The sequence below is a fragment of the Danio rerio genome, chromosome 14 (genome assembly GCF_052040795.2).
Source record: "Danio rerio strain M-AB ecotype USA chromosome 14, GRCz13ab, whole genome shotgun sequence".
Lineage (NCBI taxonomy): Eukaryota > Metazoa > Chordata > Actinopteri > Cypriniformes > Danionidae > Danio > Danio rerio.
In genome coordinates this window covers 34,847,477-34,872,255 of record NC_141034.1, presented here as the reverse complement: position 1 = coordinate 34,872,255, position 24,779 = coordinate 34,847,477, and the positions used below count along the sequence as shown (strand labels likewise).

General features: G+C 36.3%; 1 protein-coding gene and 1 long non-coding RNA gene across 2 annotated transcripts in view; one reads left to right on the top strand and one right to left on the bottom strand.

The window, feature by feature from the left end:
* LOC108192168 (uncharacterized) overlaps positions 1-24,779 on the bottom strand; it is a 117,370-nt gene that overhangs the window by 34,807 nt on the left and 57,784 nt on the right. The gene's annotated exons all lie outside the window — the stretch shown is intronic.
* The window catches only part of efemp2a (EGF-like fibulin extracellular matrix protein 2a), a 31,164-nt gene continuing 10,192 nt past the window's right edge, over positions 3,808-24,779 (top strand). Inside the window, 6 exon segments of the mRNA NM_001008587.1 lie at positions 3,808-3,916; positions 13,852-14,069; positions 14,219-14,267; positions 15,674-15,886; positions 21,643-21,765; positions 23,896-24,012. Coding sequence (NP_001008587.1) covers positions 13,974-14,069; positions 14,219-14,267; positions 15,674-15,886; positions 21,643-21,765; positions 23,896-24,012 — 598 coding nt within the window. The 5' untranslated portion in view covers positions 3,808-3,916; positions 13,852-13,973.

Sequence of the window (24,779 nt, the reverse complement as noted above, 5' to 3'; positions counted from 1 at the left end):
GTTTGAATGAATCGCAGGGGTAACGAGTCTTTAGTCGTGCCAGTGTGACATTGATATGGAACCTTTTTGTTGCAAGCTCAGACCCGAGAAAATTCAAACCCCTCCCACAAACACTGTAGAAAGAAAAATAGGAAGACAAACACTGTAGCAGATGCACAGTGCTCTGAAGTGTGAGGGAAAGTTGGTGTTATTTTCTCTACCCAAAGATGAGGTTGTCAAGAATCAGTGGTTGAAGTTTATTTTATGTAAAAATACCTCAGCATTATAGTGTGACAGTGTTCCTGTCATTTTTCTGATGAGTGCTCCAGTAATCTACATGCTTACAATTAGAGATTTGTCAGGCGTTTGTTAAAGGAAGGATAAGAAAAGACAATTGATGTATGGGACTTTGTTAGAGCTTGACAGGACCTTTGTAGAACACAGTTCCTGGATCAGTTTGTTCCTCCATTTCACAAGTGTAAGTAAGTGCGATTAAAATGGTTGCCTCCTTGTTTTCTCTAGCTTGCAAATTATGTATTCAATTGTGTTTTGGTACTTGTAACCGCTCTACGCGGCTTGTGTATCTGGTAAATTCTTTATATTCTCATATCCCGTCTAAAGCCATGTTGAAAATGTGACGCGTGCCGATTTGTTCACGATTTAAATGCATTTGTGAGCTCACGATCCACTGTTGTTTATCATTGCTATGGCCACCATCAGCTGTTCCTACACACGTGCAGCCATCAAGTTTCAAAATAGTTCAGCTATTGCCACTGTGTGGATTAATACTGAATGTGTGACTGTTTTAACATATGGTTAAGAATACAGCAATATGCTGGTGTTAAACTGCATTGCTTTAATGCACTCCTGCATTGGACTCACACATACACTCTGCACTCTGACTACTTGTTAATAAGCCGTGCTGGGCGTTTCTCTCTGTCTTGCACTTAGGGATGGGTACCGAAACTCTGTACTTTATCGATATCAGTGCTACATTAAAAGACCGAAGTATCGATAAACTCTGACGTTAACGGTTCTGCGATTGGTATTGGAAAATTCTTGCTGAATAAACATTACTTACAGTAGCATAATTTAACTAATTAACCTTTTCTAATTTACGATATTTGATATTCATCTGCACAGTTGGCAATCTCACATGGGAAATGCTTGTGTTTCCGGTGAGCGCGTCAAGTATAAAAGCCTTCACAGTTCTCGGCTGTGCGCCCGCACTCAGTGAAAGCGCGCTAAGCGCACACACATAGCTCACAACACAGACTCGCATGCACAGCTCATAAGCTTGCGGAGTGAACCAAATGAGTTGTATTTCCCGAGTGGACAGCGACAATACCCGTTGCAACAATGCAACAAGTTGTTTTCTTGTATAAGCAGATACGCAAGCACTCTGGCTATGTAAAATTATCTTTCAAAATGCATTAACTGAAAAAAAGACAAAAAAAGAGTTTTTGACTGCCTAGCTACTAACAGTAACATTACATCATCTACATCGTTATGCCAGCAGTCAATCACCTAAATTAATAATTAAATAAACACACATTCAGTTACAATGAAAACAGTATGTTTTTTGCACACTTTCAGAAAAAAATGGTCCAATGCTGTACCAAAGAAGGTTCAAACAAAAAACAAACAGAACTGTATCTTAAGAAACAAATTTATACCATTGCAGCTTGTACCTTTAAGTAAATGGCTTGTACCATGGGAAACCAAAATGTACCTCTGCACATAGAATATTGTACCTTTATCAAAGGCACAAATCTGATCCTAGAAAGCAACCACTATAGTGACAAGACACTTTGTACCTTAACAGTGTCAAAAATGCTTATCAAACATTTATTTAAAATGCTTTAAATGTTTAGTTTACAATACCTATAGTTTTATGTTTTACCAGTTGTTTTGTATTATTGAACTTAATAATTAATGTTTATGAGTATCTTTAAACATATACTTTTAAATGATGACTCTTGTTTTTATATGGAAATTATTCATAAAATCACTTTGCCTTCACAGTAATATTTATTTTCATAGATATTGTAATAAAGAAGGAGCTGTTCACTTTTTTAAAAACTTTTGTCCCTTTTATATGAGAACAATTGTGTACCTTTACTTCAACTGTACCATAAAAGGTACAGAACAGCGTCATAAGAGGTCTTTTCTGTACCATATAGCGTACAACTTTTAGAAAGGTACAAAACGGTTCCTTTTTCTCAGAGATTGCAGTATAGCCTAAATAAATCTTAAACGTCAAAAATACTTTTACATCATCTGTATTTACAAATATAGCCTAATAGTCTATAAATAAATTAATAGTCTTTAATAAACTATGCTTGTTAAGAAATTATAAAAACAGCTTTTTTATATTGCAAGATGCTCCAAAACTATATTAAAACACAGTTAACTCATTTTTGTGAATGCATTAATGAAAAATCATAAACATTATCTCATTTAACTCCATTTTGCAACTCAAAGAGGGTATTTTCAACTGCAGGGAGCACAATAAAGCAAGAAATATCCCGACTTCTGCCAGAAAAGGCAAACATGTTGATTTTTCACCAAAAAAGTTTTTTCTACCTTCTTTTACAGAAATATTTTTTATTTGTTTTACAAATTTGTTTGGTTTCATTTGATTTTACATTAAAAACGGAATATTAAAATAAAGTGCTGTTAATTCTGTTCAATCAGTTTTTTGTAAACTAAAAAAACCTACAAAAAGTACAGATAAGACAACCGTTAAAGTACTGAACCAATAAGTGGTATTGATAAAAGTAGTAATACCATTAAAACCTCAACGATACCCATCCCTACCTGCGCTGAACGCAGACGACCAATCACAACAGACTGGGTCATCAGACCAATCAGCGCAGATTAGTATTGCGCTAAGAAGGAGTTTGGGAACAAATAAATAGCTGAGGCGTTGAGATAATTGAATAAAAATAAATGCATTTTAAAGCACAATGAACATGTTTTTAGACCTTGCATGCACATCAGCCTGTTGTTGCAGACCCCTAAACTAAAATTTGACCTTTTTAATGCATAATGGAGGCTCTTTAAATTTGAAAAAACAATTAAGTCATTTAATTCAGTTTGTGTTGGGACAACATAAAGGAATTGTGTGGAACCCTGCTTTTTTTTTTTTTTTTTACAGTGAATGAATGAAAGCTGACACATAGTTAGAAAGTGAACCTATATTCAACATCAGACAAATAAAGCATATCAGAAGATAGAATGTGAGTCTTTCCATTGCCTCTTACTTCTAGCAATATCATCCTGCGAGTACCTCCAATTTCAATATTTAGACACGCCAACCAAAAAAAAAAAAGAGCTTTTCCAAGCTGACGTGTGTCTTATCCTCCCTTCTTCCACTCTCCCCTCGCCTCCTCTTTCTCTCTTTCTAGTTTGCTCTCTAATTTTTGTCTACATTCCACCAACTTCTCCCGAGCTATAAATATCCAGCCGAATGAAAGGAATAGAGAGAGCGAGAGACTGAAAAAGATGGGGAGAGATGAAGGGTGACTTGAGGTGGAGGGGAAAAGAGAGAAAGAAAGTTGCAGGCTGTGGGGGGCGAGTTTAAATGAAACCAGGTGGAGTGTGTGTGTGTATGAAGAAGGGGGTTGTGTGTGTGTGTGTGAATCTGTATGCTGTTGTTCTGTCGTTGAGCTGGATACATTTGGAATTTCGGAATTTGGGCCGCAGACCAGGAATTTTCATCCTGGGGGGTCAGAGAGGGGCGGAGGATGGCCGTGCAGGGGGGCTATATGGGGGTCGGAATGGGCCGTCCTTAGCTCCTCTCTTCCGTCTTTCCCTCCCCTGCATACATTCACAGTCCAGCTGTCCGTCTCCACACTCACTCTATCAGGCTGAGGAGTGAGGACAGAAGAGAAGACGTGCCACCGCTGCTCAGAAAGAGATCCACTGCGGGCCTGTGAGTATACAGCATGCTTACCAGAGACAATGTTGAGCTTCATTGGGATATAAAGTCATTGTCCAATCCAGTAGCTGAGATCTTTGAGGCCATTCTGGATAAGCTCATGTAACTTAGGCAGAAATGTCAGGGTGAAGTTGTGTCACATGCAGTAGGGCAGAGGAAGCGATAAGGCGATGAAGGGCAGAACATTTCAACTGGCCGGTTTTTGCACACGTCACACTCTTTTAGACACATTAGACAAGCAAAGATCAATGCCGCTATTCCAACATATTGTATCCTCATGCTCTCACGCCGCTATTTTTTTCCTTCTCAGCATTTCTCAACCGTCATGATGCTTTTACACTGATCTCCGAAGTGTGTATGAAGTGTTGCAAAACTTTTCCAACCTCTTTTCCAACCTCTGTTTCACAACCATTGACTGTATGTTGTTATTTGAACCCTGCACAAGTAAAATGGGTGACTGTTTAGAGAGCGTTTCTATTTTTAAAGGACAAAAAGCTGATTCATACAAACTGCCGACTGTTTAAATGAGCTGATTAGATGTGAAAGACGCCGCAGAATGGGAACATTTCGCACAGGCTCTCTGAGGACACACAGAGGTCGGGGAATTTGTGGAGACGCTTATGTTTATCCAAAAAAAAAAAAAAACTTTCGGCCCCCTTTGGAAGCGTACAGGTGTTGTTATAAGAATGAAGGCTCGATGGAATGACATCAGAATAGGGAACACTGCTTTACTGTACTTAGACAGGCCACCGCTGTTGCGTCACTTTTTGTTTATGTGTTCTGCTAATTACTTGAGTTAGATGTTTTATTTTATATGGCTGGATGCTGAGTCGGGCGTTCATTTAAAAGCAGAGAGTGTGACAGAGGCGGGAATAAATCAGACTGGGGCCTCTGTCGTAGCCACATTAGCGTTCTATTTTTGGAAATATTAATTCGTCTTCTCGGGGCTGAACTGCTAAAGTAAGCAACATGGACGTATAGTGAGCATCACTGATGACAAGTAAGGAGCTTGTTTAGAATTCACCATATGCACACACATTTAAAAATAAAGGTTACAAAAGTTTCAAACATCATTGAAGAATCATTTTTATAGGACAGTGATATCATATTTTTCTCACTATAAAAGAATATTTTATGGAATTGAATGTTTTTGTAATTATTAATGCTATTAAATAACCAAAAACCCAAACATTCAAACACAGGGTTTCTGCAGGTTTCACCGAGTTAAATTTAAGACTTTTTAAGACATTTGAAGTCCATTATGAATGATATTTTAGACCTTTACAGGGCTAAATGTTCAGACTTTTTAGGAATATCCCAGTTAGGAAAGATTTTCACTAGCCCTGTCAAAAAATGATTACAATTTGATACATTTAATAATACAATAGCAATAATAATTTTGTTTGAATATTTTTTTTATTAATTTTTAAAATATATCCATTCTCAAACCCTACAACCCTTATCAAGAATAGAACAAAACTTAGCTGCCAACTACTTCAGTCTGCAATAATAATAATTGAATAATAAAAATATAGGTGTTAATGGCCAGATTGGGCAGCAATACAAAGGAAAATTAATACCTGTTAAAAAAAGATTAGACATTTTAAGACTTTTTAAGACTCCGTGGATACCCTGGATCAGCAGTGCACTTGTTGAATATCTATACAACATAGTAGCAATATGCAACTTTAATGGCTGTTAATTAAAGTTAATTAATGTGATAAAACTATTATACGTCTATAGTTCCTCATACAGGCCACCTCTATGAACCTGAGGAGAACAGACTTCTTTCATCCCATAAAATTAAACTCAAAACTATTTGCTTAAAAAAGATATTTTCTCATTTAAACAGGTTGTTCACCTAAAACTGAAAATTCTGTCATCATTTACTCACCCTTTACTTGTTCCAAACATGTAAAAGGATATAAAAAGAAGATAATTTGAAGAAAGTTGAAAACCTGTAACCAGGGTTGGGCAAAGATACAGTGCTCAGCAATAAGCTATAAGTACACCCCTCACAAATTTCTCTTTTAAATTCATATTTTTAATAGGAAGCTGTACAATATTATATTTGTGCATATACATTAGTGTTGTCAGTACTGCAGCCAAATCTGTAGTTAATCTAGCAAAATAACTTACGATAACGGTCCAAAAACTAGTACAGCCAATTTTGTTATAAAAAATTAATAAATTCAAATTTTCAAAAAGAGTAAAAATCAAGAGAAGCAAAAAAGTTAGTTGAAATTTTGTAGGTTTTAATATTTATTTTTTTTGTTACAATATTTTACTTAAATTTAATTGCCTTATCTTTCTATTTCTAAACATGTTTGGTGACTAAAATATTATTTTATAAATATATCTGTTTAATAAATCTGTCAATAAATAAATTAATTGTACAGTATACTATCTCCAAAGACTTGATATATTTTTCCAGTTATTCTTTAAATGAAAGAGTTAATGTCCAAAGCACCAATCAGAGGGTGCATCTACAGGGTTTCTGCAGATTTCACCAAGTCAAATTTAAGACTTTCTAAGACCATCAAGAATAAAATTTCAGACGTGCATAAGGCTAAACGCTAAGGGTTTTTTAATGGCCCAGGAGAAAAAATATGGGTTAAATAAAAAAAAAAAAAATGGTTTCTTGACCCATCAAGAAACAAACTAATTTGTTCTAATAATTTATAGTATTGGTTTAGTTATAGAATATAGTTCTAAAATAGAGTTAGTCATAAATAAATGAAGTTATCAATTAGTTGTAAATTTAGCAGAAAGTTTTATTGAGATGTATTGTTAGTGAATGGATGTGAAAATTAAGACCTGTTTAAAATGATCTATAAGACAATATTGTGCTGAATTTAAGACCCCGCGGACACCCTGATCTATATGATGTCACCATGTAGACTTCTTATTAGTATATTAGTATTTTAAAAATACAAAATTACAAGACATTAAAGTATTTCGATACAAAATATTAAGCTGGTTCTATTAACGCTATCAAATATAAATTATAAAATATCATTTTGTATTACAAAATACAAATTAAGTAGTTTTTCTCAGGAATTGTAATTCACTTAGTTTTAAAAATGTGTACTTTTACTTTCCGTTAAATACATTTTTAGTGCAGTATCAGTACTTTTACTCCTTTTCTTTCCTTCAACCTGCAGTCGTTACTTTATTATTTTCTTTTCTATGGGGATTGGCCGAATAGTCTTGTGATTGCTGTCCAATCAAATCGCACATAGAAGGTAAATCGCATCATATTGAAGTACCTCAAGACATGAGCAATTTATGTCCAAGAAGATGTTCAAATTTATACACACATTGAGATGTTTAGATGCATGTCACTGATGAGAAGATGACGGATGTTTACTGTATGATGACTGAAATGGCCTTAAACACCAGATTGATGTTGTACCCTAGAGTTGTGGGAACATTGCATTTTGTTTGGAATTGAAAATTAGGTTGACATCAGAACCCAATGTCAGATCGACCTCAATGTCCGACGTCCAACCTAAAATCAACCAAATATCAACGTCTAATGATGTTACAGCTTGACGTTGTATGGACGTTACCACTATGACGTCTATTAAATGTTGAATTTTGATTGCCATAACTGATAAATAAATGTCAGTATTTGCCATCAATATGACGTTGGTTTAAGATGTTGGCTCGACGTTGGATTTTGGTTACTTTCCAAAACAACCTAAAATCAACCAAATTTCAATGTCATTTGACGTCATTACTGGACATCAAAATAACGCTGTCCTTGGACGCTGGCTAGACATTGAATTTTGATCATCTGATGTCACAACCTAAATCTAACCTAATGTTAACGTCTTAGGACGTTGTGTGCCTGCTGAGCAATAACTAAATGCACTGCAGAATGTTACGTTTACACACATCCACAAAATAAATGTATATCATCAGCTTTTAACAGTGCAATACTCACTACTCGAGTACTTTTGAAAGAGCAACCTTTTACTCATACTTTGAGTAATATTCACAACAGATACTTTTTTACTTGCACTACATTTTTCAGTACTCTTTCCACCACTATGTCTATCATAAATACTGCCCATCCCTATCTGTAACCATTGACTTCCATATTTTTCCCTACTATGGAAGGTATTTAAAATTGTTCAAAATATTATTTTGTGTTCAACAGAAGAAAGAAAGGTTTGGAACAAATTGAGGGTGATTAAATAGTGAGTAAATTGTCATTTTTGGGTGAACTATCCCTTTAACAGCAGGTGCCCCTTATATTTTTATATCTAATGATCTGACATTTATAGATCTTAAAATCTAAATCCAAATACAACTAGGCACAAAACACAACCAGTACATGTGTCTGTGCCTATATAGATCTGTTTCTGAAACCATGGGGGGGGCCTGACATAAAAACCCCACTTAGGTTTGCACAGGTGTGGGGAGAGTTGCTAGCATTCATAAAGTTATAAGTGCATTCAAAAGCAAGTCTTCAAACTGGAGATCCTGCGTGAGTGTTTTGGCCACCATGCCAGGTTCAGTATTTAATACCTAGCTGAGCACACAGAGTTAAGCGCAGACATGACACTGGACCAGTGTGAGTGTGTTTATAAGGGTGAGCGAGAGGTAGGAGGAGAGCGTTTGTCATTACATGTGTGTGGTCCTTGCAGTGGGCTGCTCATGAAGTCTGCTCTTTATTACGTGTGTTATTGGGGCTCATATAATCACTGCAGACCTTACAAATGTCACAGGACTACCAGCCAGCCAAATGGTAAAGTGTTAGTTCAGCCCCAGATGAGGATTCTGCCATCATTTACTCAGCCCTCATCTCGGTCCAAACACATTTGTGCATCTTCTGAGAGAGATCTCTCATATATTCAATCACTACAAGTTCTTACTTCATATTTAGTTGCTTGCTAGTGGTTAGCTTACTATATATGTCTGTTAGCTCAGTTAAGTGCTAAAAAGTTTTCACATGTCAAAATAACTTTTTCTAAATCAGAGGAAATACTTAAGACATCTATATCTAGGTACCCAATCCTTAATCCATAATAAACAAGGACAATACTTTACTTAACCTGACATGAAGTGTGTGCTGAAATCTCAACATAATAACATATTTGATGACCAATAGTCTTTTCTAGTCGTTTTATTGCATTTAAACACAGTTGGCGTCATTTGTTCTGGCAGCAGGTACATGATGAAATTTCAATTTGGAGCCTGTACTTCTTGTACCCAACATAATGATGTTTTATGTAGCTTCGCCTCCTGTTTTCCCTTCACTCTGACTCCAGCTAATGCTGTGTTGTAACTGTGAGTTTGGCACTAAGAGGGCCTGTACATATAAAAACTAATCAGTAAAGAGTATTCACAGCATTAACATTAAGTCATGGAAGCTCTGTAATGCTTTCTTGAACCGAAGAAGGTTATTCTTGCACGTAATACATTCAAGCGTCTGCCAAATAAAGCTAAATTAAATGTTTATCATTTAAAGTGATTCTGTCTCTTCAGAAGTCTTCAAAGGAGATACTTTAGACGTCAATTTTAGTAGAGTCAGGTAAATAGACTTTTAGTGGGACAGAAATCTCTTAGACTTGATTTAGAATCTTTTCAACTGTGCTCTGAATATGGACGTCGGTGTTATTAGACTGAAATTACTTTAGCATGAGTAATTAATGACAGAAGTTTAATTTTGGGGTAAAATAACCTTTTAAAGGGATAATTCAAGGCATAGGGATAATAAGTTATAATTTACTCGCCTTTCAATCATGTCAAACCTTTTTTTTTTCTTGAGATAAACACAAAAGAAGATATTCTGAAGAATGCTGAAAACCTGTAACCATGTGCTTCCGTATATTTGTTTTTCCTACTATGGAAATCAATGGTTATTGAATATAACCTTTAAAAAGCCCCTATTATACATTATAAAAGGTTTGGGTCTGGGGGTCTTCAACAACAGGCTGATATGCATGCAAGGCCAAAAAACACTTTCATTGTCTTATAATATGTGTTTATTTTACCTAATTATCCCAACGACGCTCACATGATTTGTTCAGCGATTCAATTGTTCCCAGACCCCTCCTTCGCGCGATGCTAATCTGCGCTGATTGGTCCGATGAACCATTCTGTTTTGATTGGTCGGCTGGGTTCAGCATGAGAGAAACGCCCAACACACCGCGTATGTGAGGAACAGCTGATTTAGCAAAGCTGAACAGCAGAGGAACGCATTTAAATCTGTAAAGGAAGAAGTATGCGTCAAGTTTTGAATGTGGTTTTGGATGCAATATGTGAATAACTCCATACAGATTTTACCGGAGAGATACAGTACAAGGACTGATCTATAATAGATAAATGATTACAAGCTGCATGGAAGGATTACAAGTTACAACACACTATTAAATACATATTTTGCAAACTACAGAGAACGAGGCAACAATTTTAATCACACTTGCATGTTATGATCTAGAGGAAGAAGAAACGGGTCCATATGAACCGTAACAGTTACTGACAAAGTCTGACAAAGTCCCATACACAATTGTCTCTGCTGCTATTTTCTTTAATAGCAAATGGCAGACAAATCCCGCGTAGCAGCATAGGTTATTGTATCAATCATCAGAAAAATGACAGCAACAAATACAGCACTAGGCTGGCTATACTGTGGTGTTGTTGTGAAAATGAACTTTAACCCTTTATTCCTCATAGCCAAATCTCCATCTGTCGGTGATCGTCATCTTCATGTCATGATCAGTCCCGTGATCCTCCACGCTCCGCTAGCGTCTGAAGTGAAATTGGCGTTCACGTTTTACCGCATCCGCCACTACATATTTGGTATGTTTATCGTATCAACGTCGATGTGTTCAAGCAATTGATCCAAACCCAACACGATTCATTTATTCGTTTCTGAGTCGACTATTTTGTTAAGGAATCAATACTTTTAAACATGGTGCACTTTCAGATTTAATCTCAGCTGGATGTTTTCATTCAGTGCTGTGTTACACACTGCATGGAAGCTCATTTTCAAAAACCCATAATAGGGACTCCTTAATCAAAATATCTTCCGTTGAGTTCAACAGAAAAAATAAAGATTTGAAACCACTCGAGGGGGATTAAACAGAGATTAAATCTGAATTTTGGGTGAACTATCCCTTTAAGCAAGAGCACAAGGCATCATGAGTGCTCCACATTAATTCATTTTGCCTCATGAGTAGCCACACAATGACCTACTAACATTTCCGCCAAAGAAAATTAATAATTAAAAATAGCAAAGCAGAAACGGCCTACACAAGGGCATTCTGGGTAACCACACTTGACCTTTCCAGTGAACTCCGGAGAGAGGGGTTTCCCAGAAATGTGATCCTGTGGGAAACACAGCAAGTGTCCGGCTGACCGTTATTCAGAGCCGTGCCCACATCCTCTCCACTGGCATTCCTGAAGGTCAAGTGCCACTCAGACAACATGTTACCCACGCCTCCACACTGCCCACACCTTGGCCAAGTGACTGGACCGGGCTCTCGCTGGCCTCGGGTTTGTTTATGATGGTTGATTTCAGGTTTTTGCCACCACAGTGACAGCCTGCTTCAAGATTTTGAGGGAAGCTTAACCATAAGTAGCACGTAGGTCAGTCAGTAGGAGCGGGTAATTCACACAGATGAGAGATTTGTGAGCCTGTTTATCTTGTTGCAGGATGTGAGTGTGAAGTTGCAAGCGTTTCTTGTATGATGGCTACTGTATGTTTCACGCGGTTTGGGAGGAAAAGCACAATGATAGTAACTGGAGGCTGAAGCAGCTCAGACAGAATGTGCAGATTCGCACGTCACCCTGCGGTTTGCCGTTTGTCACACTGAGTCAACATGACAATACTTTTAGGCTGGACTCTCTGAACTCCATTAAAACAACAACTCAAAGAGCTGCTGTTGGGCTCCGTCTGTGTCATGTTGGAGCAGCTTTTGTGTTTCCATACTGTGCCTGCAAATGCTGTTTATGTCAATGTCAATGTATGTGTGTACTTACAGAAAAGTGGGCCAGGAAAATAGTACTGCGTTTTATATGTCTGTGTGATAGTTTGCTTAAGCGAAAACATTTCACTCCCCTCAAAGCCAGAAATGTTTTATAAGAATTACAGTTAATATTTCTTGGGGTGGGTGAAAGGACCCATTCAGACTAAATAAAAAGTACCATACTGTATGTATAAACCATTACAAATCAGCAAATTTTGTATCTGTTAACATTAATAAATGCATCATTTACTAATTTTTCTCCAACTTAGTCCCTTTCAATCAGGGCCCGCCACAGAGGGATGAACCGCCAACTTATCCAGCCTATGTTTTACACAGCCGGAACCCAGTACTGGGAAACACCCATACACACTCACACACTCTGCGGCCAATTTAGTTTATTCAATTCACCTATAGCACATGTCTTTGGACTGTGGGGTAAACCAAAGTACACAAAAGAAACATTAGGAGAACGTGCACACTCCACACAAATGTCAACTGGCCCAGCCGGGACTCGAGACATGAGACAACAGTGCTAACCACTGAGTCACTGTGTCGCTTCTTAATTAATGCAGTATTGAATGCAAAAAGTTTTAAAAGCAGTTCAAATGTATTGTTTGTGGTGAATTACTGTCAATTAAGTATGAACTTTATTATAATGATATATTCCTGGTTGATATTTTCATGTGTTAACTTCATCAACTTCAAATATCAAATGAAATGAGTGTAGTTAACTCAAAATTTACTAAAAGTTAATTCTGCTAATTTGAAGAGTTTTGAACAGTGTTGAAGGTAATGAGATATTAAATACCCAATTACTTCACCTTAAATAGAGTAAGTTCACAGTACTCATATACAGTTGAAGTCAGAATTATTAGCCCCCCCCTGAATTATTACCCGCCCCCGTTTATTTGTTCCCCAATTCTTGTTTAACAGAGAGATTTTTTCAACACATTTCTAAACATAATAGTTTTAATAACTCATTTCTAATAACATTTATTTTATCTTTGCCATGATGACAGAACATAATATTTTACTAGATATTTTCAAGACACTTCTATACAGCTTAAAGTGACATTTAAAGGCTTTACTAGGTTAATTAGGTTAACTAGGCAAGTTAAGGTAATTAGGCAAGTTATTGTATAACAATGGTTTGTTCTGTCAAACAAAAATATAGCCTAAAGGGGCTAATAATTTTGTTATTAACTGATGTTTAAAAGGTTGGTGCTTTTATTCTAGCCAAAATAAAGCATATAAGACTTTCTACAGAAGAAGAAATATTATCAGACATACTGTAAAAAATTCCTTGCTCTGTTAAACATCATTTGGGAAATATTTAAAAAAGAAACGAAAAAAAATCGGGGCTAATAATAATTCTGACTTCAACTGTAGATTAGTTTTTGAACTTAAATAGTTTGTTGCAATCGGTTTCCTCAAATGGTTTGAGTTCCCTTAACTTATTGGGTTTTACAGTGTACAAACCATTTGAGTTAAAAAAAAAATCAATATGAGTACTAGGAACTTACTCCATTTAAGCTGAAGTAATGAGGTATTTAATTAACGCATTACTTTCAACACTAAGTTCAAAACTCTTCTTTAAATGAGCAGAACTAACTTTCAGTAAACTTTGAGGTAACTTCACTCATTTAATTTGATAAAGTGAACTGTTGTGTTTTACAGTGTAACAATGCGAGTACAAATATTGCAATTTTAATATAACCACTAGAGGGAGTCTGGTAATCAAGCAACTGCAGCGGCTAAAAATAGGGTATACATTTCTGATTAATGAAAGTCCTTACAAATCATTAAACTCACTGGAAGGCGCTAAAATTAACAACAGACCGATGTTTTGATATTTAGGAACCGTGTGATTAATATAACTGGGTCACATTTAAGTATTCAAATCCTGAGTAAAGCTTGCTTCTGAAGTGGTTTGTTTATCATCCACAGGTTCCTCAGCATCATCTGCTCCACACCATCGCATGTCTGTCTGACCTCCTCTCTTTACTAAACACTATTGGGGGTGTTTTTGTGTCTGTGCTCATCGAGACCTGTTGAAGGGGTGTGTGAGGATGCGGCCCGGGTGTGTTTTGCTCTTTTGTATGTGCATCTCTGTGTTTCTCCACCGCGCTATTTCACAGCCACCCACAGAAACTGACACCTACACGGTAAGGAGGAACGAAACCTTCCCCTGTCTCTCGCTACACTTTCTTTATCTTCATTATGTAAAATACACCCTTTCATCTTAAATTTACACAAACTGCAGGTGTACTCAGGCTACATCTACAGTGTTTACTTATTCATGTGTATTTTATAGGAATGTACAGATGGATATCACTGGGATTCACAGACTCAGCACTGCAAAGGTAAAACACGCTTCATGTCTCATATACCCCAAACCTCAAATTTACAGGATCCATAATCAGTATATACAAATACATCAAAAACATTTGATATAAGCGTATGGTTATAACTAAAACACATTTTTATAATGTAAACATAATAAATGGCCACAATGTAAACATAATAAATATACACACCGTATGCTGTGTAGGCCTGTTTGTATAAAATATACTACAGCTAAAAATATGGGAATCACTATGTTAAAAAAAATTACAAAACCTCGAATCAAGTAGCATAGTTTTCTTTTTATTTATAGACTATTTCAATGTGGTGATGTCATTGTCCCATAAACATTTCCTGCTTGTTGTCAAACTTTTTAATAACTGTAAAAAGAGGGAATTCAATCATAACTTAACGTTAAAACAGCTATATTAGCATTATTTATCTTCATGGGGACCTTTTTTTTGATTTTCGAAGCTATGGAAATGAATAATGTAAAACAGGAAATACGTTAATGCCATTTTTATTGTTTACGTCCCTCAAAATGGTCTATATATATTTTTTTAGACTTTAAATATTAAGCAAACATAATATTTTACAGTTATACATATCTTCTTTAAGTATTAACGATCTGAAAACATAAGAAATTTGTATTGACTTGTCATTTAAATTCAATAAATACCATATATATAATACAATAATGTATACAATATTCTTATTTTACATTTTGAGGATGCATAATAAATGAAACACTTAAAATGTAAAAAAAAGAATTACTCAAAACAAATATTCACTGTAAATTCATGCAGCTGAAAATAACTTTAAAGTGATCTCTTACAATTTGACACAATTGGCTGTAGTCTTAACTGTTATGCGGCCGATTATAATGACAACAACAATTTTTTCTTTATTTTAAATATTTCCCAAATTATGTTTAACAGAGCAAAGACATTTTCACAGTAGGTCTGATAATATTTTGTCTTCTAGAGAAAGTATTTATTGTTTTATTTTGGCTGGAATAAAAGCAATTTTAATTTTTTTAAAAGCCATTTTAAGGTCAAAGTTATTAGCCCCTTTATATATTTTTCTTCGATATCAAACAAATCATCGGTTTACAGTAACTCACCTAATTACTCTAATCTGCCTAGTTACCCTAATTAACCTAATTAAGCCTTTAAATGTCACTTTAAGCTGTATAAAAGTGTCTTGAAAAATATCTAGTCAAATAGTATTTACTGTCATTATGGCAAAGATAAAAAAAAAATCAGTTATTACAATTAAGTTATTAAAACTATTATTTTTAGAAATGTGTTGAAAAAAACTCTCTTTTAAACAGAAATTGGGGAAAAATTAAACAAGGGGGTTAATTTTTTAGAGGGGATAATAATTCTGACTTCAACTGTATAAATCAACATGCATGTGTCTGCAGATATAAATGAATGTGAGACAATCACTGAAGCCTGTAAGGGAGAAATGAAGTGCTTCAACCACTACGGTGGATACCTGTGCCTCCCTCGCTCAGCCTCGGTCATCCCTGCCGCTGAGCCACCCAACCAGATCGACCCGAGCCTGGAGAACAGAGTCAGTGAGCCTTTCAACTCGTGCCCTCTAGGTTTCGAGCCCCAGCAGGACAGCTGCGTGGGTGAGTGTGTGAAATCAAGTGTGTGTCGGTTCAAAACAGGTGTCAGACGGCCTGGTTTTAACACTTAATAGTTAGGATACCATTACGGAGAGTCATGTGTGTCCGAGTTAGGGATGATGTTCCAGGGATTAATAGATGATCAATTAAAAGTGCATTAGACAGTGCTTGATAAACTCTTTTCACCACAGTGTTGGACCCGATCCCGAAACACACTTGCAGCCAATCTAACTACTTTAGACAAACAGTATCAAAAAGAGTTTAGGTACCAGGTCTGAATTTGAGAAGCATTTCACCAAACTCAGCTGGTTTAATTATCTCATGAACATAAGAGATGTAGGTATTAAAATTGTATCCATGTGAGGTAGTAAAGACAGATGAATAATAACTAAATAGCCTTAAAAGTTTTCAACACACCATGATGTTCTTGAGTAAACACTGGCCTATTCACCATTGTGTACATCTGAGATGCTACTATTGACAGGTTTTGTATCAGACATTGCATTTAATCATTAATTTGTTTCGTTTTTAAGTGTCCTATAATGCTAGTGACTGTACCACTGAAGTATATACCCTCTTTCATTAATAAGGTTAATGGTTAATCAATGAATTTAAACGATGATCAATCTTGGGGATTTGTGGAAAACAGCATTGACATCTCTAGTGTGGATGGATCAAAATGAAAATCAATGTCTGTGAATGAGATAGTGGAGGGGGAGGAGGATCATTGCACGCAATGTTTTAGTTTTGACTGCTAGCGTTTGAATGACTCAGGCAGAAACAGGTGGTCAGGGGAAGCAGAGAGTGAGGTTTTTGCGCTCAGACAACTGTGGGAGTCATGCTGAAGTCTTGGCAGGAGGCCGATCTGCTGGGGGTCTAGGAATTCAGTGAGGCCGAGGCATCCCAGCTGTCGTCTACCGTCAAGAGAAAGGCAATAGAGATAATGTTACTCAAGATCGCTCTACGGAGACACGGTTTTCCCATCCCATGAGCTGTGAACCAATGAATGCTGCAAAAACTACATTTCAGAGTTATAGCAGTCTTAGGGCGCATATCCATCCAAGCATTTTTTTCTTGAAATTGTCAATGAAGATGCCTTGTTTTTTTTAAAGGTGCTCTATGATGAAAATCTGGGTATACCAAGGCATAGAAGAATAATAAAACATGAGTTTATGGAAATTTGCCTACTGTGAGACTCAGGTACCACTGTTTCCTCATTCCCATGTAAATTAAATAAAACCCCAGTGGACAACAGGCCAATCAGAAGACTAAACAAACTGTGATAAGACTCATGGGCCATACCCTCTGCATTTGCATATATGTCTACTTTAGGTCATTCATCCAGACCTAACAAGCAGCCACATCATCAAGAGACCTTGACTCATATGCAGCTCTGAGATCATTAAAAAGCTCTGAAATAATTAATATGCACACCTCAGGCTGCGTTTGGTAAGCCAAACGTTTTCTAGTGAGACAACAGTGATAACTTTCCTCCCTTATTATTTTAAGTGTATATTTCACTTACTATGTATGTGTGACTTTTATTTAGAAAATGGAAGTGCAAAAATGTAAACGTGTGTTACTGGGCAACAATAGCACTAGGCATGTTCAAACTCACCTCAGGTTGCGAAATTTACAGATTACATAATTATTCCTCGTTACACCGAAGAGGCATGAGGTATGTTTAGTTACATCGTTTGTTAATTTATCGTGTTTATTGTGAAATTTAACGTGTGCGTTTCAACAAAAACATGTAGACTGCTGAATCATGTCAAATCACTCAGCTCAACGGTCATATGATCATGTAGAGGTTGATTTTAATGGGGTATATTACCCCATATTACCAAAGCAATAAACCTACTGGATACCAGAGAACAATTTAACTTCTTAAACCAATGCAGTTGATGGCACCTTTAAAGGGTCATAAAACCCCTTTTTCAGTACAAGTCTACCGTAATAATTTTGAGTGGGCATGAAAGAGCAAAGCAGGACAGAAAGATGAAAGCGAGCAAACCTCATCTATCAGTGTGGCCCATACTGACTCTGATTAAAAATTTGAGTAAACACGTGAAAAAATTTTTTTATATTTAAATAGTGCATATTTTAAAATTAATTGAATGTGCTTTGAACAGACAGAAAATTCCTTAGACATTAAAACGACTGAAAGTAGTGTCTGTAAGTGTTGTGATATTTCACTGACAGATCAGCTGATAGACGCCGCTTTCAAATGCAACAGTGTCCATACTGAACTGTCTTGTAAACCGGTAATCATCAGGAGCCCATTTCAGTCATCTTGTCTGAGTGCAGTAAATGCTGTACTCATCATAATAGGGTATATGCAGAAGTATGCGGAATGACTTTTAATTTGTCAGTAACCTGGGTCAAGCGCATTTTCCTCACCATGTCTTTAAAACATTTACATTTATTTTACCCCTGTATATTCAATGGAGCTTCTGCGCTAGCCTGCTAATCCTGATGGGCACGTGTGTGTAAACGGCTTTTCATGTTGTTTTACGCTTGAGCACTAAATAAATGCCAAAGTCTATTTAGAGTAACTGATTATATTTTAATTATACTACAACATTGATGCTGTAAAAGGAACCATATAAAATGGAATAAAAGTCACATTTACCGTTCATCGGAAGTTTATCAATATGGGAAGAAACACTAGCTCTGCATATACCCTATACTCGCTACATCACCACAAGTCATCCCATGCTACATCGCCACAAGCTCATACAGACTTTAAACCCAGTAGATGAAAATAGTGTGAAAAGCACAAAACCAGTTAATTCCAGTTAAATAACCAGATATTTTATACAATTAAAGTAAACAAATGCTAACATTGTTTTAATTCATGTTCAGCACTCACAAATCTAGTAAAATATCAGAAAAGTTAGTCCAAGGTTTTATGACTCTTCAAATGCCAGCAGTGTAGCTCAGCATTTTTACAAGCTCTGACAGGTGGAGAAGCATTTAAAGCTAAGGGTTAGGGAGAAATGAAGTGCTTCAGCCACTATGGTGGGGATACTTTTGCCTCCCTCACTCAACTTAGGGTCAATCCCGCAACTGAGTCACCCAGTCGGATCGACCCAAGCCTGGAGAACACAGCCAGTGAGCCTTTCAACTTGTGCCCTCCAGGTTTCGAGCCCCAGCAGGACAGCTGCGTGGATGAGTGTGTTAAAACATGTGTGTGTTGTTTCAGAACAGCCTCCGTTTTAACACTCAATAGTATAGGATGCCATTACAGAGAGTCATGTGTGTCCGAGTTAGGGATGATGTTCCAGGGATTAATAGATGATCAATTAAATGTGCATTAAGAAGTACTTGAAAAATGCTTTTCACCACAGTGTTGGACTGAGTCCCGAAACACACTTGCAGCCAATCAGCATTAAGGGGAGTGTCTAACTATAGTAAAGATTAAAAAAAAAAAGAGTTGAGATACCATAACTGAAATTCATTCTCTAAGTCAGCTAGCAAAATTAGCCTATAATATTGAAAGTTTATCCATAACGTATGTAAAGACAATGAATAACTACATGGCCTAAGACTAAACACATTATGGAACTTCATGAGTAAACGTGTCATTTTCCATTATTTCATATGCACAATTTTACATTTCTGCAGTGCTAAACACATCGGTGAACATGAGCCTTTAAAAAGATACATCACCCTAAAATTCTATGTTTATTTATCTCAACTTAATGGCTACCAGCAGAGTCAGTAAAACATCTACAGGCACAATTAAATTATTACCTGTGACTCCTGACAAAATCTTATGAAGCAAAAGAATCAGTATGGGAAAGCAAGAGCATAATTTACAAAACCTTTAATTACCTACAGCCTCAGCAAACATTCCCCAGCATAGTATCAGAAGCAACAAACAATATTTTGTTTTTCATGTTTGATTTATGTCAATGTTTCTCAACCACTTCCCACCACCTGCTTTGCACATTTTCCATGTCTCTGTAATCAAACACACCTGATTCAGATTATCAGCTCATTAGCAGCAATTGAAAGACCTGTAATGGGTGTGACAGACAAAGGAGACATCCAAAACATGCAGTGCTGGTGGTCCTCCAGGAACATGGTTGAGAAACACTGATTTATGTTGATGTTTTTTGACACAAAAAAAATGTTGGAGAAAAGATTCTGCATCTATACTGAGTTTTTTGTTAACACATCATGACATTTACATCAACATATCAACACATTTTTTTAAACGCTCAAATGAATGAGATATAAGGCTAGTTTTTATCCTTGAACTCAAATGCTTATGTGAAATGGCCCGTTTCCACTGAGACGTACAGTACGGTATGGCACGGGTCACCTTTATCAGGCTTGTGTTTCTACTGCCAAAAGGGTACCCTTTTATTGGGCTTGGTATCTGACAGAAAGTTTCAGACGACGTCATTTTTACTCGAGGATATGTCCTAGTAAAGCTGTAAGGGTTTTTCACATATCATATAAGAAGCATTTCTCACTAAACAGATGCTTTATACACATAAATACTTGTGTATAAATGTTCATTACTAACCTTTCTGTGAACATGATTTGATTATAACTGCAGATCAATGATAGTATGAAAGAGCCTACTGTAACGTCTGCAATTATATGAAATAAATAAATAAATGCAGCATATATGAACACATACAGACCCTTACAGTCTCCGATATGTTGCCAATTACAGAAAAACTACACACAGCATACATTTAGTCCTTATTTGGGTTCAAAAACAACACAACATACCTGTACAGTTCACAGTCAGTGCAAACCTCTAATATGTATGTTGTTAAAAAGTAATTCTGTCATTCCGAGTTCATAATAGTCCAAAAGGCGATAATAATAATTAAACATGGCAGTTTGATCATGTTTTATGTTGCAGAAAGCATCATTTGCTGCTGTTTTTTTGGCTTCTCCTTTGTTTTTTCACAATTTACTCTCGCGTTTGTCCCTTTCTGAAAGGATCTGATATCAGAAACTCTTCAATATTCATGCACACATTATTAATATCAGCACAAGAAGTTCGTTATTTCAAATGTAGATGCGCAGCGAGCTCACTGGAGAAAGTAAAACCGATCGCACTTTTAGACGGGCTTGTAAAACAACAACAGGACACCGCAGATTTTGTTTTTCTTGGCTTGTAATGTCTCGGCTGTGTTTTAAAAAATGGCACTTCCTGTATTTTCATTCTCCTGCTTCTGAGAGTGATGTATCTCTGTAAACCAATAGCGTTCAGCTTCGCGTCTTTCATGCTAGGTACCCTTTGCAAAGCGTAACCTAAAAGTGGTATGGGACGGTTCGCTTCTAGGTACCCTTTGACGGTGGAAATGGGCATAAAAGCGTACCGTACCACTCAGTGGAAACGGGCCATAAGCTGGCTTTTTAAGTCACTTTTATAATTACAAGCAGAGTATGGCTGTGTGTAAAGTATACAGTGACATCTGCTGATAAAAAAAAAACTAAGCTCAGAATCAGTTTGAGAGAATAAAGATGCATTTTTGATGCATCTCAGAATTGATGCAGAATCAATTTCTCAAACAAATTTTCACCACAGCTCTAATATCCATTGACCTGCATCTCATGGATCACCAAAGACCACGATTTCAGCTAAAATGTATTTAATGTTCATTTTTTAAAAGAAAAAAAAAAAAACAGTCAACTAAATAACATTTAATTTTTGCTTGAACTGTCTCTTTAACTGAGAAGACAAACTGAACCCAAAATAAATTTCCATGATACTGTTTCCAAAAAAACAGATGTGGATGAGTGTGAACGGGACAGCCACGACTGCCAGCCCAGTCAACAGTGTTTCAACACAGAAGGCTCCTTCTCCTGCCAGTGTCCAGATGGTTATCGCAAAGTGGGCACAGAATGCATTGGTGAGAAACAAAAAGTGCCTGTTTAATTCTGTAGCACAAAATAATTACTACAACAATGGTTCACTGCTGTGAAGAAAAATCAGTCACAAGGCTGTCATCATTTACTCATGCTCCAGGCCTCCATTCTGAATTAAGTAGGTGCTTAATTGTGCTGGTCTTGTACTTAAATCGTGTTTTGATAATCTGTCATGCTTTAAAGAGTTACACTTATCTTGAAAGTTGGATTCACATTGCAAAAATACTAAAATACTAATGAATAATAATGTAATACTTTATTACTTTTCAAATGTCCTTCAGATTATCTTGGAATTCACATATTTGTCAGAAAGTTAATTATTATTTTTATTTAAAATGCATTACAACTTGTGTGATCATGTATAAAGTTAAATTATTTAATTAAATTATTACCTAATTATTAAAGCTCCCCCTACAATTATTAGCCCGCTATTTATTTTTACCCCCAATTTCTAATCCGCTTGTTAAGCATGACGTCACGCGGAGCGGCTTCCGGGTCCAAGCGCTCTATTCAACTGAATGGGGGAGATTCATGAAATGGTAATAATAAACGTTTACAAAGCGATTTAATACTTTCGAAAGTCACGATTGCAATATATATGTCCATGCCTAATATCCAATGCCCAGAAAGTAATTTATTGTTTTATAAATTGTTAAAATTTTGGTATTTGTTATGCAGCAAGCCCAGAGATTGTTGTGTACACTATGACTTTATATAAAATTAACTTTAATGTGCGATATGAATAAAAAGTGATCATAAACGAATGATTTTTCCACTCAAGTGAATGGCGGCTTGGACCCGGAAACAGTATTACATACGTCACAAACACGTCACCATTTAACAAGCAGATAATTCTGACTTCAACTGCTGACACTAAAATGTCTTTGATTCCAATAGGTCTAAATATCTTAGTTTACCAAATGTGCATGTCTGTATAATTGGAAGTACAAAATATATTTCTAGTTTCCATTTTAAAAAACTATACTTATTTTTCACAAGAGCTTCTTTTTGTTAAGTATTCACTATAGAATTATTATAAGAGGACTACATATGGCTTGTATGGCTTATTCCAAGTATTTTTTCGTGTTAAAGCTGGTTCATGTATTTACAAATACGGTGAAACCCAAACAGGTGAACTGAACAATGAGTAAATTTACATGGACATCAAAAATTAGATTTTAATACGATTGATCAAATACTCTGATTAAGAGTCTACCATGTAAACAGTGACTTTTGATTACCTTAATATGAGAAAAGTCATAAACTAAACAGAAATTGGATAAATACATGTGGAGTATGCCGATTTTAATGGCATTATTGAAGTTCAGTACAGACATGTAAACACCGCAATCAAACTATAACCATCATGTTTTTCCGACAGGATAATTTATACACACACGGCTGTTTAACACTATTCTCTGCACCTACAGAGTCAGTGAAGAACCAGACACCTGCATCACAAAACGCAGAGGTTTTTTCCAATACGGCGTGCGGTATCAAATTCCATTAAAACAACACTCTCCCAGCAGTTCATAGCTGCATCCAATATCTCGTTTGTCACTGGGGGCATGCATGACATGTTCCTGAATGAAAGTGAAAGTGCCAAACTGCAGTTAAAGTCGACAAATTAAAAATGTAACACTCAAAATGGATGAAAATGAAACTCCAGAGGAACGCTAATCGCTTATCAAATTATGTGCTATAACATGTAAAATGGGATTATGAAAGCAACATTCAAAAAGCAACTCATAAACACCTTAATCATAATATTGTCTTATTCAAGATTAAGGGAAAAAAATTAGATTACTGATGTCCATGTAAGTGTAGTCATTGACAGAATTTTCGTTTTGTGTGAAGTGAGCTGCCCTATATTAAAAGTCTATAATCTATTAATCTATAACCTTACATTATAAGATAATATTTATAAATAGATATGTGACGCATGGATAAATTAATATTGCCTTTTATCATTAATAATATTTTATATTCACTTAATAAGTTGTTCCCAAACCAGTGTTTGAGTGTTCTGTGAAGATCTGTCATTGTCTTTACAGTCACTCCTATGAGGATTAAAATGCATATGCGATCTAATTTTATGTTTTCATACCTGTCAGACATTGACGAGTGCCGGTACCGTTACTGTCAGCATCGCTGTGTTAATGTCCCTGGCTCTTTCTCCTGCCAGTGTGAGCCTGGTTTCCAGCTGGCTGGCAACAATCGCTCCTGTATTGGTAAGCCAACCCACACGCTCACTCCCACGTCCCGTTTTACCATAGCCTGAGTCATAGGCCAACACACACACCACATGCACACCACACGCATGCATGCACACACATGCACACACACACACACACACACACACACACACACACACACACACACACACACACACACACTACTCAAAATCCAAACCCACATACTTACACAACTCCATCCTACACCTCATTTTCTTTCAGTATGAGCCAAAATATAAACCAGTAAAAGAGAACTTTGTGCACAGTGGAAAACGAGACATTGAGTCATTAAAATCAGTGTGATTTGCTGTTTGCACCACATTTTGGTTTCATAATTGGATGTTTGAGTGAAACAGAATGTATGACATGATTAAAAATGTAGGATAAGAACCAAAGGAACCAAACAGAATCATGTATACAAGCAGTATACAGGAGCATACTGTACAGTATATAATGTCTCTTTCGACTCTCATATGATGAAACACAATGAAAACTGTGGCATCTTAAAATGATTAGATGTTGATGTTAATGGCAACAAAAATTGCAGCACTGAAAGTTTATATTTCACATATTAGCCCCTGTCAAAATATCTCAAGATCATAAAGATTTGTAAAAATAGCAATATTGTGAAATATTATTTTTACTTTAATAATGTCTAAAAATGGCTCAGTGCCTCACAGCAATAAGGTCGCTGGTTCGAGTCCTGGCTAGGTCAGTTGGCATTTTTGTGTGGAGTTTGAATGTTCACCCCGTGTTCATGTGGG